The 21,875-nt window shown below is 38.8% G+C and overlaps 1 protein-coding gene across 4 annotated transcripts in view; it reads right to left on the reverse strand.

The window, feature by feature from the left end:
• KIF4A (kinesin family member 4A) overlaps window positions 1–21,875 on the reverse strand; it is a 117,302-nt gene that overhangs the window by 28,835 nt on the left and 66,592 nt on the right. For all 4 annotated transcript variants that reach the window (XM_037133110.2, XM_037133109.2, XM_037133108.2 and 1 more), the window contains 4 exons: window positions 20,942–21,127; window positions 7,469–7,572; window positions 6,363–6,507; window positions 5,501–5,611 (listed from right to left, as the gene is read on the reverse strand). In XM_037133110.2, the coding sequence (XP_036989005.1) occupies window positions 5,501–5,611; window positions 6,363–6,507; window positions 7,469–7,572; window positions 20,942–21,127 (546 nt within the window). The remainder of the gene's footprint in view (window positions 1–5,500; window positions 5,612–6,362; window positions 6,508–7,468; window positions 7,573–20,941; window positions 21,128–21,875) is intronic.

The raw sequence follows: 21,875 nt of genomic DNA on the forward strand, positions 1-21,875 counted from the left end.
GGTTTGCCATTTCTTTTACAACCTTACTTGGTCGTGGTGTGTCATTCTTTTTATACGTTGCTGGATTCGGTTTGTTCATTTTATGTTGAGGAGTTTCACATCTATATTCATGACATGTTGGTCTCTGGTTTTCTTTTCCTGGGACGTCTTTGCATGGTTTTGTTATCAGGGAAACACTGGACTCATATAACGAGTTGGGAAGTGTTCTCCCTGATCTTTGGAATTCCTGAAAATATGGTATCATTTCTTTTCTTACATTTTTCTAAGTAATAACCTACATTCACCTTAGATATTTTTATTATAAGGGTAATTTCCTTTTTTTTACTATTGTTTTTTTTTCTTTATTTTTATTGCTGACACTATTACAGAGGTTCCCATTTCCCCTCCCTTTGCTCACCTCCACCCAGCCCTTGTCCCTCCTTCCCTCTGGCCATCCCCACACTGCTCTCTGTGTCTGTGGGTCATGCATGTATGTTCTTTGGCTGATCCCTTCCCCTTCTTTCATCCAGTCCCCCTCCCCTCTGACAGCTGTCAGTCTGTTCCAGGTGTCCATGCCTCTGGTTCTATTTTGTTTGCTTTGTTCATTAGATTCCATATATGAGTGAGATCATATGGTATTTATCTTTCTCTGACTAGCTTCTTTCACTTAGTGTAATAATCTCCAGGTCCACCTGTGCTGTCGCAAAAGGCATGATTTCTTCTTTAAATGTCTGATAGAACTCACTTAGTACAGCCATCTGTGCCTGGGCTTTTCTTCCTGGGAAATTTTAAACTACTAACTTAATCTCTTATTACAGGTCTGTAAAGATTTTCTATTTCTTTTTCAGTTTTGGTAGTTTCCATCTTTCCAAGAATTTTTCCGTTTCATCTAGGCTTTCTAATTTGGTGGCATATGGTTTTCATAATATTCCCTTACAATCATTTCCTTCTGAAATGTTAGTACCAGCAGCCCCTCTTTCACCCCTAAATTTAGTAATTTGAAACTTCTCTCTCTTTTTCTTATAAAGCATACCTAAAAGTTTGTATTTGTTGATCACTTCAAAGGACCAACTTTGGGAGTTAATGATTTTCTCCATTGTTTTTCTACCCTCTATTTCATTCATTTCTATTATAACCTTTAATACAGTATTTCTCTCTACCTGCTAGGTTTGGTTTAGTTTGCTGTTCCTTTTTTCAGTGCCTTAAAGTAGAAGGCTAGATTATTGGTTTGAGGTCTTTCTTCATTTTTTAAATGATTTTATTTATTTATTTTTAGAGAGAGGGGAAAGGAAGGAGAAAGAGAGGGAGAGAAACGTTCATGTGTGGTTGCCTCTGGTGCACCTCCTACAGGGGACCTGGCCTGCAACCCAGGCATGTGCCCTGACTGGGAATCAAACTGGTGACCCTTTGATTCACAGGCCCATGCTCAATCCACTGAGTTATACCAGCCAGGGCTCCTTCTTCATTTTTAATATGGGCATTTACAACCATAAATTTCCCTCTAAGCATTCTCTGGCCTCATCCCATAAGTTCTGTTATGCTGTGTTTTTCTTTTTGTTCATCTCAAGTTGTCCTTGTGATTTCTTCTTTGACCCATTATTTAATTAGGAGTGCATTGTTTAATTTCCTCAGATTTGTAAATTTCCTAAATATATTGGAAAACATACTTTGTATTATTTCAATCCTTTTAAATTGATTTATGCATGTTTTATGGCAAATATATGTGTGGTCTATCCTGGAGAATGTTCCATGTGCACTTGAGAAGAATATATAGCTTGCTGTTGTTGGTTGGAGTATAGATGTCTGTTAGGCTTAGTTCGTTTACAATATTTTTGAAGTCTTTTATATCCTTGCTGATCTTGTGCCTAGGTGCTCTATTATTGAAACATGTATAAAGGACTCATAGATAAGGACACTGGGGAGGAATGAATGTCGGAGTGGGGTGGGCAGGGCAGAGAAATGGGGGGAAGTGGGGACAACTGTAATTCAACAATAAAAAAATAAAAAAAAAGAAAGTGCGGTATTGAAATAGCCAAATATTATTTTTGATTTGTCTATTTCACCCTTCATTTTGGTCAGTGTTTGCTTCGTGTATTTTGGGGCTCTGTTAGCTGCATATTTTTATAATTGTTATATCTTCCTGAGGGATTGACTCTTTTATCATTACAAAATGTTCCCTTCTATTTCTGGCAACATTTTGTATTCCAAAGGGTATTTTGTCTATAAAGCCACTTGAGCATTGTTATGGTTGATGTGTGAATGATAGATCATTTTCCATCCTTTTACTTTCAACTTATTTGTGTCTCTGAGTCCATCACATGTCTTCTGTAGACAGCATATCTTGTTATGGACCTTGAGTTTTTAAAATTCAGTCTGACAGTCTCTGCCTTTTGATGAGACTATTTTACCCATTCAAATTATGTTATTTTTGATATGTCTGGATTTATGTTTACTTTTTGTTTTCTTTTGTGTTCCTTCATTCTTCCTTTACTGCTTTCTTTTACATTAAATGAATATGAATACAGCATATTAATTACTTTAATCATTATTTCACTATGTTTTTGAGTTATATTCTTGGTAATTGCTCTAGTGCTTATAATAAACATCAGATCAGAATGTACTTCAGATTTAGCCCTGGCTGGTGTAGCTCAGTGGATTGAGCGCGGGCCTGCGAACCAGACAATCGTGGTTCGATTCCCAGTCAGGGCACATGCCTAGGTTGCAGGCCGGTTCCCTGCAGGCCAGTTCCCAGCAGGGGACACGCAAGAGTCAACCATACATTGATGTTCCTCTCCCTCTCTCCTTCCCTTCCCCTCTAAAGATAAATAAATAAAATCTTAAAAAAAAAAAAAGAATGTTCTTCAGATTTATATTAACTTAATTCCGGTGAGATCTAGAAATGTTATTTCTGTATAGCTTTGTTTTCTCTTCCTGTTTTGTGCTATTATTGTTATGCATATTATATTTATACTCCAAAAATACATTATAGTAATTATCACTTTATATAATTTATGTCCTTTAAACAAGCTGAGCTAACAGGAAAGCAAGTACATGTTTATAGAATTTGTTCATTTTGACCCTTCCTATTTCTCCTCATTTCTTCCTGTACATTCTTCTTACCATCTGATGTCATATCCTTGCTCAAATACAACTTTGCTCCCAGCCACCTCCTTTATCTGCTATTGTCAAATATTTTCCATTTCTGTATATTATAGGCCCATCAATACAATTGCATACATATCATTTTATACAGTTATTTTTCAAATCAGGTATGAGAGGAAAAATAATATACAATTACACTCTTTTAGAATTACCTACGTAACACCTTTATTGACCCTCTTTGTTTTTGTCTGTGTGTGTTCAAAGTCAAATTACTGTTCATATCACTTGCTTTCAGTCTGAAGTTCTTTTAGTATTTCTTGTAATGTAGATCTTGGCTTTGGTTTATCTGGGAATGTCTTAACTTCGCCTTCAATTTTGCAAGAAAATCGCTGTCTATAAGATTCTTGGTTGATAGCACATTTAGGTCTTAACTTCTCCAAACTCTTTCCCCAGATGCAGTCAGTCCCCTTACAGAAGGCAGTATTCCTATGGCTGAGCCTGTGGCCTGCCACTCCCCTGTGGGCAGAACCTCTGCACCCCAGCTCAGGGCCTAGGGGCAGGGACAGCAGCTTACTTCTCTGAGTGACATTTCTGTTCTAAGTAGGATGCTGTGCTGGGACAGTAGACATTATTTGTTTTTGGCTTGCCTCTCCTGATATGGAACCTACACCCTACGGTTAGATGGGCTGGGGTAATAAGGCCTCAGTACTCCTGGCCTTGTGCAGCAGGGGAAAGGCTTTCACCCTGTGTGTGGGGGGGCTGTGTGGGAGAAGGGACACCCAGACCTCCTGGCTGCTCTTGCCTGAAACAGAGCTTCAGTAGCACAGAGCTGAGAGGGATGAAACAGGAGAAGCCATAGCCATAGACTGGAGGCTGGGGCTAATTAGGGGGAAAGGGGAGTTGGTGGTAGTTCAAATGCCACAGACCCTTGTTGCTATTACTGAGAATAAGCAGAGTTCCTTGAATAATTGTTTATTTGCTGTATGTCCTTAGGACAGTTTCCAGAGATTTTTAGTGGTTGTTTTAATAAATTTTAGCAGTTGTACTTCTCTTACTGAGTGGAGTCCACAAAGCTCCTGCCTGCTACCATTCTGAAGTATATCTCTCCTTATTTCTTGACACATCACATTCTGGCTAATTCTAAAAGTGTCTCCAAATTGATGTCTGTTCCAAGAACACTTACAACTCTAATTTAGGCCCTTACTCTCTTTCTGGAACATGCAATGTCTTCTTAACTTGTGTTCTGCCCTCTGGTTTCTTAATACTTCAGTTTGTTCTGCATATTATTCCCAGACCTATCTTTCTAAAGCACTACTTAGCTGATAACATTCTGTTTCTCAAAAACCTTAAAAATCTTTACTTGGCTAACAAAATAAAGTCCCAGCTTCTTGGATCTTTAACAATCCAGCTTCAACTTGTCTTTCCGATGGAATCTTCTACTACCATCCTTCATCCCACCTGGGCCATTGGCCATTCCCTGAATATGTCTACAAAGTCGTCATCTCCTGCTGCCCCACCCACAATGCCTGCACTTATCTCTATGAAAATCCTCCCTGTAATTCAAGGCCTGTTCATCACCTTTCATCTTTTTCACTCCAGCTGGAAGTACGCTTCCCTTTCTGAATTACTTTGGTGTTTCCGACCATTTGTAAAGCACAGATGTCTTTATTCTTTACATCGGAGAAAACCATGCTTATGTCTCATCTTCCCCTTAAACAAGGCGTTCTTCAGGAGCAGAGTTCACATACTGCTCATCTTTCTATTTTCCATGGTATCTACTGGGTAGTACCTTGCACCTGGTAGACATTTCATATGTAGCTACTAAATTCACAAATGTGTCACATTTGAAGATAGCAGTTATTTGAAAAAAACCCACCAAGATTTAGCCCTAACTAGTGTAGCTCAGTGCATTGAGTGCAGGCCTGTGAATCAAAGGGTTGCCAGTTCGATTCCCAGTCAGGGCACATGCCTGGATTGCGAGTCAGGTCCCCAGTAGGGGGTGCTCAAGAGGCAACCACACATTGATGTTTCTCTCCTCTCTTTCTCCCTCCCTTCCCTGCTCTCTAAAAATAAATAAATAAAGGCCTGGCTGGTGTAGCTCGGTGGATTGAGCGCGGGCCTGCAAACCAAAAGATCGCAGTTCGATTCCTAGTCAGGACACATGCCGGGGTTGCAGGCCAGTTCCCAGCAGGGGACCCAAGAAAGGAAACCATACATTGATATTTCTCTCCCTCTCTCCTTCCCTTCCCCTCTAAAGGTAAATAAATAAAATCTTCAAAACAAAATAAAATAAAATAAAAATAAATAAATGAAAACCTTAAAAAAGAAAACTATTAAAAAAGAGAGAAAAGAAAAAAATGATTTAAAGTCCATTAGCCCAGAAAACAGTTTATTACCTTTGAAGAGGGTTGTTACTTACTCGTTCTTTTAATTGGATTACTTCTTTGTCTTTTTGTTGCTTCCACTGTCTAAACTTCTCAGCATCTTCTTTCATCTGACGCATTAACTGTACCCGCTGGTTTTTCATCACCTGGAAAAACAAAAACCAGCACAAGTATTAGTTACCTGTATTTTTTTCTAGGTTGATGTGCAGATGGAGAGCCTGACCATTAATAAGAGTGCAAACTAAGCTGAGAAGGCCACCAACAGATTTTCAGATCGGGCTTGCCTGCGTCTATACCTGGAAACCCTTGCTGGGCCTGCACAGGGTTTCCAGGTACGGATAACACAAATAAACGCTCTGAAGAAATAAAAACAAACATGTGCCCACAAGCTAAATCCAGCCCTAAATTCATGGTATATAAATGAAATTTCAAGGAAGTATCTACTAAGCTTCAGGACAAACCCATCTAGCTGCCATTGTATCCAAAGTTTTCAGCATAAGCGGCCTATCACCAGCACTTTGCAGATACACTGAATGTTCAATAACTGAAAAATTTCTCTAGGTGTCTGTCATTTTGCAACAACTTTAAGGAATTATTTCATATGACCATGGAAGGTGGTCAGGATATTACCGCTGAATATTAAGGTGTCTTTGCCCTTTGGTTTCAGAGAATCTAACATTACACTCTGAATGTCAAAGAAGGGTTTTGTTATTCACATTCTAGATAACTGCTAGAACAATGTCCTGAAACAGGGACATTTGTGGAGACTCACACACTGGAAATGGTGACCCTGTCTGCTACTTTCTCACCTGAACACACCTCTACACTACAATTCCAAATGGAACACCTATGCTTGTAAGTTTCAGTAGGGTAAACGCAGGGATGAGAGGTTAATACCCGTATCTCCTGGTTCAGTTTGGAGACAGTATGCTCTGTGGATTCTTTCAGCTTCAGAAGTTTGGACTGTTCATTCAGTTTCTTCTTCAGATCAGCTATTTGACCCTCTAGCTCCTGGAGACGTTTGCGGCGGCGCTCACTCAACCTAAACACAGAGGCTGCAGAAGTGAAGACCAGCAGCAGCAAAGCCTGACTTTGGAAGACATAGCATTAGACTCCCAGGCTTATAACCCAGACACATATGAAATAGGTGACCAGTCACATAGCCATCTTTAAATATGAAATACCACCCAAACAATCAAAACCATCTCAATAATGGGGCCTTAATATATAGTCAAATAATAATTTTTATGAGTATGTAACAATGCCATTGCCTCAATATAGCCCCCCCATGCTGCTGTGTGTTAAAGGGATGGTTCTTTGAAGCCATTTCACTTCATTTTAGCTGTAAGAAATAATTCTCATAATGATTACACAAGTACAAGACAGAAAGGAAACATTTAGCATAACTTTTAAGAACATGATGCTTAGAATCAACAGAGAGATGTAACAGAGTCACTGAGTGAAAAGAAGGCAGAATAGCGATAAAGGCAGAGGTTTGAGGGGAAGTAGGATATTCTGGTTAGCTGTCTTGGTTTTATTCTTAACTAAGAAATGGCTAGACTGATTTTCCATTTATTAGCCTGCACATTAATTCTATTCACAAGTCAATTTAGCATCAGTGCAGGGACAAACTGCTGCTGTCTGGTAGGTCTGCTGATCTTTCAAAACCCAGCTCTAATGCTAACTCCTCATAAAGCAATCCTGGGCCATGGCAGCCTAAACCAATATGTCCCGCCTCCGAACTCTTCAAGCAATTACTACCTAAGAAATGCATCTGGCTACTAATCCTATGCTGTGTTATGGCATTCTTTTGCTGTCACTATTACTACATGTTGTTTATCATCTCAATTAACTAACTTTTCTTTTGTTTAGCTCTGCCCTCCAGAATGAAGTTGAAAGTTCATGGGGGCAGGAAATGGCTCTTTTATTTCTCCACTTCCTCTACAGCTAGCTCCTCATGCACGGTAGGAACTTGATGTGATAGTTATTGACTTTATTCTTACTTGGCTTGGTTGACATCCTTCTTTGTTGTCTGAATTTCAGCAAGCAGTTCTTCCTTTTCCTTTTGCAGATTGATGACTTCCAATTCTAGATTTTTTATGTTATCCTACAAATGTTATAGGTCAGAGAGAAAGAAGGCATTAAAGGCACGGGAAGAAAATCACTTCAACATTCCATGTCTTAAGGAATTATGCACTCAATTTCACCCCTTCAATTGCACGCTAAAAACATTTGTACTTGATTTGATGGCGATTGATGTTATGCAGTGGGAAAAGTATGCACTTGGAGTCCAGGGGCCTGGGCTTGAGCCTTGATTCCAGTACTTACGATCTAAATATCTTATGGAAAGTCACTTCACCTCTTTTAGCCTTAGTTTCTGTGCAGAACAGCGTTACTATAGCAGGCATGAGACTACTATCTTTAAAAAGGCCTGCTTGGAAGTTTGGTCCTTGGCTCATGTCTGAAAAACTTAGGTTTTGGTAGGGTTCCCACCATTCCGTAACTGATAAAAGTGGCTCCCTATTCCTGAACAGTGCGAACAAGATGATTTATCCTGAACACATGCTTTCCTTCTGAGAGTCGAGAGTTCTTGTATGTGCTGGGCAGAGAAGACCTAGATAACTGGCCCCCAGTAAAAACCCTGGATTCCTAGGCTCGGGGAAACCTCCCTGCTGGATATTTCACACATGTTGTCACAATCCTCTCCTGGAAAAAGAAGGTACATTCTGTGTGACTCTGTGGGTTTCCTTCAGAGTTTGCCCCCATATGCCTTTACCTTTTGCTGATTTTGCTTTGTACCTTTTCACTGTAATAAACCTTAGCTGTGAGTGTGACCACATGCTGAGTCCTGTGAATCCTCCTGATGAATCATCAAACCTGGGGCGGTCTTGGGGACCCCAAGAGTTTCCCCCTCTATCTAAACACTTAACCACACTATTTGCGTCAAAGCGTTGTTGGGAAGGTCAAATAAGATGAAAAAAGTAAAGACATTTCATAAACCGTACAGAGTTGCACAAATATCCCTATATTCAGAACTTTCAAACATGTACTCAATAGCAACTGTACTTCTGCGTGCATTCAGGAAACACATTAGCTTTGAAGACTGGAAAAAACCCAACGGACAGATTCCTTCCTGTTATCACAACAAAAAAAAGATGAAAGGAAAATGATGAAAGGTGAAAGAATGGTTGGCAGCCAACAAGAGTATATGCAGGCCCTAGACCAGCACTGAAATGACACCAAGAAGCAGAGGCACGTTAGGTGGGGCTTTAGCTGAGAAGCGTTCTCAATAGGCACAAGCTGTTTTCCATGAAATATCCCAAGCCACTTCAGTGTAACCAATAAAAGTCAAACTCACTGCTTTATAGTTATCTCGCATATTTAAATTGGCAGAAATGTATGTGTATATGTATGTATACTTATAGAACTAACATATGAAGATATTCTTATAAAAAAAAGTCCAAATAACGTATACGAAGGGCAAGTCCCCTTGACTGCCCCACCTCTGATAGAATTCCAGTCTCCTCTCCAGAATTGACCAGTTACTGGCTTAATGATGGACTTCCAGATGGTTTTCTAGATGTTTACATATTCTAGACATTTTACATATATGTAAATCCATAGACTATATGTTACTAACAAATATATGTAGAAAATGTCTAAAATATATGCTATATGTAAATAGGTATAAAAATAATATATAATGTGTATATATACATACAAATGTGCATATATGTATGTGTGTGTACCTACTGAAATATATTAAAGATAAAAAGAATTACACTTAATGTATATATTATTCTGTAACTTCCCTTTTTAAAAAAACCTGGTCTTGGAGATTTATTTATATCAATGCATATATAGAAGAACTATCTCATTCTGGTTTTCTGCCATAATGAAATATTCTTGTACATGTCTTCCATGCACATGTGCCAGGTTTTTCTAGTACAGACAAGTGGAATTTACAGGATCATGTAGAGTACATATTTTCAATTTTCATAGATACTACCAAATTGTCCTCCAAAGTGGCTATTCCAATTTATGCTCCTGCTAGCTATATACGTGTATGAGAGTATTTGTTTTTCTGTACCCTTGTTAACATTTGATATTACTACCAGACTTCCAAATTTGTACCAATCAGAAGGGTAAAAAATAGTATGTCTTTATTATATATGACACATTCAGTCAATAATTGTCTCATCAACTCCACAAAAGGAATTATTCAAATATTTTATAGTCCTAGGCTACTATAACTCATGGTAATCTTCATTAGTCAGAACCTATACCTACTCAAATTTTTCTATGGCAATGTTTCACAGTGATAGAAAAAGTATGGCTTAGAAAGAGTGACAGCTCTGACCAGTGTGGCTCAGTTGTTTGGGCATCATTCTGCAAACTGAAAGGTCACCAGTTCGATTCCCAGTCAGGGCACATGCCTGGGTTGTGGGTTGGTCCCTGGTCAGGGTGCAAATGAGAGGCAACTGATTGATGTTTCTCCTTCACATTGATGTTTCTTTCCCTCTCTTTCTCCTTGCCCTCCCCTCTCTAACAGTAAATAAATAAAAGCTTTTAAAAAAGAGATACCAATTTACGTGTGATTTAAAAAGTACTGTTTATATTAAGATTTCTTCTTTTTTTATTCCATTTTCAATAAATTTTATTTTTCAATTACAGTTTACATTCAATATTATTTTATATTAGATTTAGGTGTACAGCATTTAAGTCCCATTAACTTTTAGGTTTTGGAGCACAAGTATGTTTGATTTCCATGGATAAAAAGACAAGCTATCTTACTACAGCTGTATTATAGCTCATTAATAGCACCTTCTCATATAGCTAAACTGGGGGGACATGTCCCCATGTTTCCAGGCAAGAGCACAAGAAAAGAGGAATAATTTCTCAGCCTAAATGTTAATCCTTTGTTTACTCTGAAAAGGCCAAAAGACATTCAACTGGGGGAAAAAGCTGCATTTTCATGTCCTGTTAACATGAAAGATCGAGCTACATATTTAACTTGCTCCCTCCTGAAATCCCACTAAAATGATCTAAAAGAAGGGTATAAGTCAGCAAGGATGAAAAGAGCAGTCAGAAGATATAAATACATTTTGGAAAGGGAAAACAGTTGGGTGAGTGGTAACTGAGCTAGCAGAGTGGCAAAGCTAAAATATGACTCATGCAGGACAAATGGCAAGAAGAAACAAGCCGATTTATCCCCTAGAACCACAGAGAGGAGCAGAGGTTTCCTCTCTAGACACACCAAACCTGATGGGTTGAGCTCACAGACACCAGGCACAGAGGAAGGCAGGATAAAGCATCATCTGCTGATAGAGGATTAAAGAAATGTCTGCATATGACTAGAGAGACTCCAATTCCCTTCTTCTCTCTGGGTCACCAGAAACAGGGCATACCACTGCTCTGCCCACATAACTCCCGGCAGGAGAATTAATGAAAGATTTTGGACTGATCAGCCCAAGGGACACCCACGTGTACAGAACTTCCTATTGTTTTTTTAGTGCCTCACTGTTAAATATAAATGGACAGACAGCCAAGGGCCACCGGAAATTTGAGTCATAATTCTTACCTGAGAGAAAGACCAAAATAAATACACTAAAGGAAGAGATTGGCAGAAAGGTGAGGCGGGAAAGAAGAAAAACTCAAGAAAATTTAATTTCTATCCTTAGCGATAAGCATTATATCCATAAAAAAAAGAAGATGAGTAAAGAAATAACACAAGAAAACCTTCTATTAAATTTCTAGATCAAAAGGACACCAAGAACCAAGCTCAATAAATGAGAAAAGACTCATACCAAGGCACATCACGATAAAATTAAATTACAGTTTGGGACAACAAAAACATCCTAAAAGTTTCCAGAGGAAAAAAAATACAGGTCAAGTAAAAAGCATCATAAATTATAGTGGACTTCTCAGCAAAACTGGAAATAGAAGATAATGAAGCAAAGTCTTCAAAATTCTGAAAAACAAAATTCCATTGTAGAATTCTAAATCCAGCCAAACTAACAAGTATAACAACAACAACAAATTATTTGCAGCATGCAATTGTTTAAAACACTTTCCTTTCATTTATACTTTCTCGGAAAGCTATTCGAGTTGTACTCCACCTATGCAAAGGCGTATCCAAAGAAGGAGGAAGATACTGAATCTGTTTCAACACATATATGAGGAGTGAAGCAGATTCCCGGGATGATGGTCATTGGTTGATGGCTGGACAGCAGGCCTAGAGAAAGCAAATCAGGACAGAAGATTCCAGGAGGGCTATCTTCAAGAAAGAAATGCATAGCCAACTGAGCAGCCACTGCACAACGAACAAGAGAGAGTGACTGCCTATAGAAGTTGGGGGAAACACCAGAGGTCTCTGGGGGCAGAGGAAACCACCCAGGATGAGAGGAACCAGTGAGTGCCATTGTTGATGGTTCTCCTAGACCTGCACTGTTCTATTCAAGTTTTCCAGTGGACCCGCAGGGCGCTGGAACAAGTTCCCACCCTCTCCTACTAGAGTGAGACCCAGCAGAAATAGGAGTGCCAGCGCATGCAGGAAAGGGGTACCTCTACCAGGAGATTGATCCAGCAGGTGAGACTGCTTTGTGTCCCCACTGGGCCACATGCACAAGGGGCTCCCCTACCTGGAGGAAGTACGGAGCCAGCAGAACACTGCTGATCTGCAGTGCAGGGCTGCTCTGTCCAAGGAAAGTACAGAGACAGTGGGGTGCTACCGTGTGCTCATGGGGGGCTGCCCCCCTAGAAAGAGTAGGGGGCTGACAAAATGCTGTGGTGACCTGCCCACAGCACTGCCCGGTCCACATGCATTAATGGGGCTGCCCAGCTGGAAGAAAGTGTGCAGTTAGAGAAACTTTGTAGTATCCACATACCACATTGCCCTGTGTGGAGTGAGTGGGGTGCTGCTCTGCGTGTGCCTATGCAGGAGCTCCTGCCTGCACCCAGGAGAGAGTTCAAAGTACTGTGTGCATCCAACAGGAGAAAGGGCAGAGTTAGTAGGGCACTGAGCTACAGGCAGGCAGAGTGGTCCTGCCCAGACACTGCTCTGGCTGTGGATAATTTGAGCAACAGCATGTACACAGGGCTGCCTGTGGAGTGAGAAGGGTGCGGCTGAGCCTGTAAGGAGCTGTACTGGCCATAAAGGGAGCAGGACTAGCCAAGTGCTGAGGTGCGCACACATAAACCTGCCCCAAAGGGAGGGGGGGCAAAGCTGCTGGGGTCTACAGATACAAGCTCACAAAGCCATCCTGCACAGACCCAGCTGGGACCATAGACAATTCAAGCAACAGGACACGCCAACAGCCCAGGGGGTAGCCCCATGTACATCAGGCAGCCCCACCCAGATTATAAGGGCAAGAAAGCAAGCACACAGCAAGCCACCCCACCCAGAACACACCCCTTCAACCCAGGTGACACACCAGGCAGGCACTGCACACACCTGCCCCAACTACAACCTGCCTGCCAAAACTATTCAATATGCAGTCTACTCGGAAACCACGCTTTCAACACAGGGAGAGATACCTGTTCCATCCAACTCCTAGGAGCAAACACAAAGACAAACAAAATGGTGAGACAGAAGGATATGCCCCAAATGAAGGAACAAGGTAAAACTCTAGAGAAAAAAACCCAAATGAAATGGAGGTAAGTAATTTGCTTGATAAATAATTTAAAGAAACACCTTAATCACCAATTCAAAAGAACTTAATGCACCCCAATGTTCACAGCAGTGCTATTTACAACAGCTAAGTGCTGGAAGCAACCTAAGTGTGCATCAGTAAATGAGTGGATCAAAAAACTGTGGTACATATACACAATGGAATTCTACACAGCAGAAGGAAAGAAGGAGCTCCTACCCTTTGAAAGAGCATAGATGGAACTGGAAAGCATTAAGCTAAGTGAAACAAGCCAGGTGGTGAAAGACAAATACCATATGATCTCAACTACAAGTGGAACCTAGTCAACAAAACGAACAAGCAAGCAAAATATAACCAGAGACATAGAAATAAGGAACAAACTGACAGTAACAGAGGGGAGTGGGGATGTGCATAACAGAGAAAGAAGGGCAAGGGTCATCAAGGAACGTGGATAAAGGACCCATGGACAAAGACAATGGGGAGGGATTAGGATTGAGTGTGGGAGGTGGGGGTAGGTGGGGCAGGGGAGAATGGTGGGGGGAAAATGAAGACAATTGTAGTTGAACAACAATAAAAAAAGAAAGAATTTTAACTTAAAAAAAAGAATTCAAAGAAACAGGCATAAGAATGCTCAACAAACTTGAGACTACAATAGAAAGACTCAGAGAACACTTCAACAAAGAGACAGAAAATGTAAAGAACAAATCTGAGATGAAGAACATAATAGCTGAAATAAAATATACATGATAAGGAACCAACATCAGATTAGTTAAAAAAGAAGAATGAATTAGCAACCTAGGGGACAGAATAGTAGAAATCATCCAATCAGAATAGCAAAATGAAAAAAAAAAAAAGAATTTCAAAAAATGAGGATAGTATAAGAGATCTCTGGAATAACATCAAGTGCCGTAACATTTGCATTATAGAGATTCCAGAGGAGAAGAGAGCAAGAGGGCAGAAAGAATATTTGAAGAAACAATACCTGAAAACTTTCCTAATCTCGGGAAGGAAACGGATATGCAGGTCCAGGAAGCACAGAGAGCTCCAAGTAAGATGAACCCAAAATGATTTACAACAAGATATATTCTAATGAAAACAGCAAAAGTTAAAGACAAAGAGTCAATCATAAAGGCAGCATGAATGAAAACAAGTCAGACAAGGAAAACTCCAAGACAATCAGCTGATCTCTCAGAAGCAACTTTATAGGCCAGAAGGAAGTGGCAGGAGATATTTAAAGTGCTCAAAGAAAGGAAACCACAACTGAAAATACTTTATCTAGTAACATTATTTAGAATTGAAGGAGAAAGAATTTCCCAGACAAGCAAAAACTAAAGGAGTTCACCACAACTAAATTGGCCCTGCAGGAAATGTTAACGGGTCTTCTTTATCCAGAAAAGAATGGGCCATAACCAGAAACTTAAAAAATACAGGTAAGGAAAAATATCTCACTGGTAAAGGCAAATCAACAATGATCAAAGACTTGAAAAGTTAATGAGAAGGTTAAACGATAATAGTAGCAAAATTAACTATAACTATGACAACAAAAACCAAAAATGTATGAAAAATGACAACAAAAACAAAGAGGGGAGGGAGGAGTAAATACATATTGCAAATACATATTGCTTTTAGAATATGACTGAACTTAGCCCTGGTTGGTGTAGCTCAGTGGATTGAGCATGGGCCTGCGAACCAAAAGATCACAGTTCGATTCCCCATTAGGGCACATGCCTGGGTTGCAGGCCAGTTCCCAGCAGGAGCCAGATCCCAGCAGGGGATATACCAGAAGCAACCATACATTAATATTTCTCTCCTTCCCTTCCCTTCTAAAGTGATTGAACTTAAATACCCATCAGCTTAAAATATACTGCTATAGATATGGATGGATATATATATGAACCTCATAGTAACCATAAACCAAAACCATGCCAAAAATACACAAAAAATGAAGGGAAAGGAATCCAATCAAAACACTAAAGGACACCAACAAATTAATAAAAAAGAGATCAAGAAACGGCTTAGAATAGCAAAAACAATGAACAAAATGGCAATAAGCACATACCTATCAATAGTCACTTTAAATGTAAATGGAATTAAATGTCCAATCAAAAGACAGGGCAGCTGAATGGATAAGAAAACAATACTCATCTATATGCTGCTTATAAGAGATACACTCAGATCAAAAGACATGGATAGACTGAAAAATAAAAAGGTGGAGAAAGATATTCCATGCAAATAGAAATTTAAAAAAAACTGGGGAAGCAATACTAATATCACACAAATATACTTCAAAACAAAGTAAAAAGAGGAAAGGAAGGACATTACATATTGTTAAAGAGGTCAATCCAAAAAGAGGATATAACAATTGGAAATATCTATGCACCCAACATAGGAATGCTCAAGTAAATAAAGCAAATGTTAATATACATAAAGACAGAAATTAACAATAATACTATAATAGTTGGGGGCTTTAATTCTCCATTTCAGTGGATAAATCATTCAGACAGAAAACTAATAAGGAAACAATGGCCTTAAATGCCACATTAAATCAGTTTGACTTGCTAGACATTTACAGAGCTTTTCATCCAAAAAAATGTAGGTTATGCATTTTTCTCCAGTGCACATGGAAGATTTTCCAGGATAGATCACATTCTAGGCCACGAAACAAGCCTCAGTAAATTCAAGAAGGTTGAAACTATATCAAGTATATTCTCTGACCACAATGGCATGAAACTAGAAATCGACTATAGAAAAAAATGAAACAAACAAAAAGCCAAACCCACAAATACATGGAGATAAAAACATGCTTCTAAAAAAGCCAATGGATCAAAGAGAAAATAAATAGGAAATTAAAGACTACTATGAAACAAATGAAAATGAAAACACAACTTTACAAAACTCTATAGAACACAGTGAAAGCAGTTATAAGAGAAAAGTTTATAGCTATACAGGGCTACCTGAAGAGGCAGGAAAAATCTCAAATAAACAATCTAAATTTATACCTTAAGAAACTTGAAAAGATGAACAAACAAAACCCAAAGTAGAAGGGAGGAAATAAAAAAGATCATAGCAGAAAAAAATGAAATGGAAAATAGAAAAACAATAGAAATGATTAATGAAAGTAAGCTGGTTCTTTGAAAGGACAAACTGATGATCCTCTAGCAAGACTCATCAAGGAGAAAAGAGAACATAAATACATAAAATCTGAAATAAAAGAGGAGTAATTACAACGGACACCACAGAAATACAAAGGATCATTAAAAAATACTATGAACAATTATATGCCAACAAATTTGAAAATCTAAAATAAATGAATGCATTTCTTGAAACACAACCTTCCAAAACTAAGCCAGGATAGAAACAGAGGATCTGAAAAGACCAATTGCTAGCAAGGAAATTGAAGCAGTTATCAAAAAAAATGCCCAACAAATAAAAGCCCAGGACCAGACAGCTTCACAGGTGAATTCTAACAAACATCTAAAGAATTAGTACCAATCTTCCTCAAACTATTCCAAAAAATTGAAGAAGAAGGAACCTTCCAAACTCATTCTATAAAGCCAGCATCACCTTGATAACAAAACCAAAGACACCACAAAGAGAATTTCAAGCCAACATCTGTGATGAACATAGATGCCAAAATTCTCAAGAAAACACTAGCAAACCAAATTCAACAATACATTAAAAGGATTATACACCACGATCAAGTGGGAGTTATACCAGGGATGCAAAGGTAGTTCAACATCCACAAAACAATGTGATTCATCACATCAACAAAACCAAGGTTAAAAATCATATGATTACTTCAGTATATGCAGAAAAAAACAAATTCAATATCCATTTATCATTAAAACTCTCAACAAAGTGAGTACAGAGGAAATTTACCTCCACTTGATAAAGGCTATCACAACAAGCCCACATCTAATATCACATTCAATAGTGAAAAGATGAAAGCTTTTTCTCCAAGATCGGAATAAGACAGGGATATATGCTTTTACCACTCTTATTCAACACAGTACTAGAAGTCCTAGACATAGCAATCAGACAAGAAAAGGAAAAGGCATCCAAATAAGAAAGGAAGAAGTAAAACTGTCACTATTTGCAGATGACATAATACTATATACAGAAAACCTTAAAGAATCCACCAAAAATTAATTAGTATAAGAATTCAGTAAAGTAGCAGGACACATACTTAATATACAGGATTCTGTCACTTTACTATACACTAATAACAAACAATCAGGAGAAATGAAGAAAACATTCTCATTTACAATTGCATCAAAAAAGAATAAAATAACCAGGAATAAACTTAACCAAGGAGGTAAAATACCTGTACTCTGAAAACTGTAAGATATTGAAGAAAGAAACTGAAGAGGACACAATTAAATGAAAGGATATAATGTGCTCATGGATTGAAACAATTAATATTGTTAAAGTGACCATACTATTCAGAGCAATTTACTGATTCAATGCAATTCCTGTAAAAATACCAATAGCATTCTTCCCAGAACTAGAACTATTAATCCTAAAACTGATATGAAACCACAAAAGACCTTGAATAACCAAAGCAGTCTAGAGAAAGAAGAACAAAGTTGAAGGTACTCTGATCTTGAACTATACCACAAAGTTATAAAAATCAAAACAGTATGGTACTGGCACAAAAACAGACACATAGATCAATGGAACAGAACAGACAGCCCAGCAACAAACCCTCACTTATATGGTCAACTAATGTATGCTAAAGGAGGTAAGCATATACACTGGAAGCACAACAGTCTCTTAAACAAGTGGTGTTGGGAAAACTGAGCAGATATGTGCAAAAAAATGAAAGTGGACTACTCTTTTACACTATATACAAAAATAAACTCAAAATGGGTTAAAGACTTAAATGTACGGCACAAAACCATAAAATTTGTAGAAGAAAACTAGGAAGTAAGCTATTTCACATCAGTCTGAGTAATATCTTTTGGATACATCCACTTGAGTAAGGGAAACAAAAGCAAAAATAAACAAATAGGACTATGTCAAACTAAAAAGCCTCTACATAGCAAAGGAAGCCTTCGACAAAACAAACAGGCAACCAACCAAATGGGAGAAGATATTTGCAAACAACACCTTCAATAAGGGGTCAATATACAAAATGTATAAGAACCTTGTACAACTGAATAACAAAAAACTAAATAATCCAATTGAAAAATGGGCAGAGGACATGAAAAGACATTTCTCCAAAGAGAACATACAGATGACTGACAGACATGAAGAGATGCTCATCAAATGTCATCAGGGATAGGAAAATCAAAACAATGAGGTACCACCCCACACCAGTCAGAATGGCTATTATCAAAAAGTCAACAAATAACTTCTGTTGGTGAAAATGTGTACTGTTGGTGGGACTGAAAATTGGTGTAGCTCCTATGGAAAACAGCATGGAGACTCCTCAAAAAACTAAAAATAGATATATCATACAACCCAGCAATTCCACTTCTGGGTATTTATCCAAAGGAAAACAAAACGCTAATTCAAAAAGATACATGTACCACAATGTTCACTGCAGCATTATTTACAACAGCCAAGATATGCAAGCAAGCTAGTGTCCATTGATAGATGAATGGAGAAAGACGTGATGTATATACACACATATGTATATACACACACATGCAACAGCATGTGTTTCACTTATGAAACAACAACTGTTTCACTTATATGTGGAATCAAAAACAAAATGAAGCAAACAAACAAAACAAAACAGACTCATGGAAAAAGAGACCAAAGGGATGGTTATTAGGAGAGGGGGAGATGGATGAATGAGGGAAGGGGAATACAGTTAATGATATAGTGACAAGTTTACACAGTGAAAAATTATTACTAGAATTAGTGGGGTAAATATGTTGTAAGGTATTATGAAAATATCAAATCATTATATTGTACATCCAAAACCGATATAGTATTGTACACCAACTAAAAGAAAAAATAAATTAAAAAATGAGATTAACTGCAGAATACAAAAAACACTAGACAAGAAAGCAAATGGAATCTCATGACACTGTGTGGCTCAGCTGTAAAACATTTACATAATCATAAAAATGTAAACATTAAATATTCATCTAATCGAACACTGTGATATTACCATTTTGAAAAACACAGCAGAGGCAGTGTGCATGGCTGGCAGCCTAAGAGAGCTACATTCCCATCTTCCATAGTGGGAATTCTGCTGATAATGTTTAAAAATTTTAAATTGATGTCATTATACTATGGACTCTTATCTAGAAAGACAGGTAAATGTCAGAAGAAACAGTTTGAAGAACTTAAAGAATAAGCCTAGGGACCAGGAAAGAAGATAGTGGAGTGGGAGACTGCTTTTGTTTTTCTGAGTATTATACTATTTGGCTTTTAAAAATGATAGACGTGCATTTGTTTGACAGAAATAAAAACTAAGTTTTAAGAAAGTTAAATAAGACTGTGATAATAAAAAGGAAATAAAATTTCTGTTGGCAAGTCAGTTAGTACTTTGGAAGCAACCTCTACCCTTGAGGGGGAAAGTGGCAAAAAATCATTTAGTAAAAATGGTTTTCTTGTTTTTACTCTGAAAATTTAGGGGAGCTGGTGGTGGAAATTCATGAGTGCTACAGGGGTTTCTTGGTACCAGAATACTGGACTTTGCGGTTACAGCCAGGTGGGAAAATAATGCACCATTCCTTCTACCAGTTCTGCTAACATCCCTTTGTGGATGTGAAATACTGAGCTGCAAGGAAAAAATAAGGTGTAGGGCAGAGGTGGCAAACACAAGGCCCACAGGCCAAATCCGGCCCTCCACCTTGTTTTATCCAGCCCAGCACCTTGTTTCTACCTGGCGGCAACACTGAGCTCTTTGCCCCTAGTTAAGGAGTAGTTACATTTATACAGTCCTAAAGTTACATTTGGCCCTTTGAAGGCAACTGCAAGGTTGATGTGGCCCCCAGTGAAAATGAGTTTGACACCCCTGTGTACAGTAAGGGTAACCTTGTGGATAACCTGAAAGCCAAAGACTTGCCCTTAAGTAAAGATGAATCATCTTCATTAGAAAGAGCCACTTCGAATTACCACTAGGAAAAATAGTTTAACCTTTTGACAAGACACATGCTATCCACCACCAATCCCTCCATAACTGACCCTCTAACTCAGATCATGTACCTTTTGCAGAATCCTAGCACAGTCATTAGAATAAAATTTCTCCAAGTAGAGAGCATTTTTATTACAACGTTATGCAATTTGAGTAAAACCTATTGCAGGCCCTGGCTGGTGTGCCTCAGTGGATTGAGTGCTGGCCTGTGAACCAAAGGGTCACCAGTTTGATTCCTAGTCAGGGCACATGCCTGGGTTGCGGGTCAGGTCCCCAGTAGCGGGTGGGCAAGAGGCACTACACATTGATGTTTCTCTCCTCTCTTTCTCTCCCTTCACCCTCTCTAAAAATAAGTAAACACAATCTTTAAAAACAACCTATTATAAAAGGTAAGGTATTAAATTAAATTAAATTACAGGTTCCCTCCTCTCCTGAATGTATTCTCCTTTTTAGGATTTTTATTGTTGTTCTATTACAGTTGTCCCAATTTTCCCCCCTTTGCCCTCCTCTGCCTAGTCTACCTGCCCGCCCGGCCCCCCACAGTCAATTCCCACACTGGTGCCCATGTCCATGGGTCATTCATACATGCCCTTTAACTAGTCCCTTCCCCTTCTTTTCTTAACTAACAGTACAACTCTAGTTGTACTACACACATGCTATCTTGTCATCATCATGCTTTGCGATGAAAGACAGAGCATAGACATTAACAAAGGCTGCTCTAGTACAGATTTTACCTGGTACTGGAACTGAATGGGCTGTAGCTGGCTGCCATCTTGGGTCATCTTCCTGGCCAGGGCCTCTTTCAGTGCAAGGGCTCTATTCAGTTCAACCAGCTCCTTAGACATCTGAGCTTGGCGTAGAGCATGTTGAGTGGTAAAGCCATTGGAAGACCTGCTGGTCTGAGGACAGGTTTCCACTAGCTGCAACAGATCGGGATAATGATTGGTCAGAGAAACGAGCAGTTGGAGCTCTTCTGGCACGGCTTGGCTTCATCGAGTCTCACAGCCACTTCTCCATTACCAGCACCTATGTTCTTTGAAAACTGTGGCTTCTCCTATATTTAATTTAAATATCTGAAATAAATTGAGCTGGGCTATTTCCCTGCTCATGCAGGCATCTCATATCTTATATCCTTTAATTGACCCTTTGAGAGGGAACTAAGTTTTCTGCCCTTTTCTTTATGGACCAAGCCTACATGTCCACCTTGACCCCACTCTGAGGAGCCCTTCCAAGGGAGAGGGCTCTGGAAATGGAGAAGAAACTTCATTTTCCTCACACAGCTGACCTCTGGCACCTGATTTACCTCTCATCTTCTTTCAGAGTATGTAAAATGCTGATAAATATTTGCTTTAGGGAGAAAAAGCTGTCTCGAGCACACCATCACCCTGCCTTTCAGTTTGACTTTGCTTGGTAACCTTCAGCCAACATCTAATATATTTTATCTATTCTTGTCATGTGAATACTCAAAATATTCTCCTTGGTCCTTTTAGCTCCTAACCATCCCATACATAGAAAAGTATGCTGAGAAAAAAAAAGTCTCTTCCATTTCCTCTCTAATGCTCTTCTGATCTTGCCATGATTTCCTCATTTTAACTTGCTAGAAAGTGGATGTAGAACACTAGCATCTAGCAAGAGATCAGGAAGCCAGGCTGCAAATGGGGAAAGTGA

This window comes from Artibeus jamaicensis, unplaced genomic scaffold (assembly GCF_021234435.1).
Source record: "Artibeus jamaicensis isolate MK-2021 breed Jamaican fruit bat unplaced genomic scaffold, CSHL_Jam_final scaffold_2375, whole genome shotgun sequence".
NCBI classification, from domain to species: domain Eukaryota; kingdom Metazoa; phylum Chordata; class Mammalia; order Chiroptera; family Phyllostomidae; genus Artibeus; species Artibeus jamaicensis.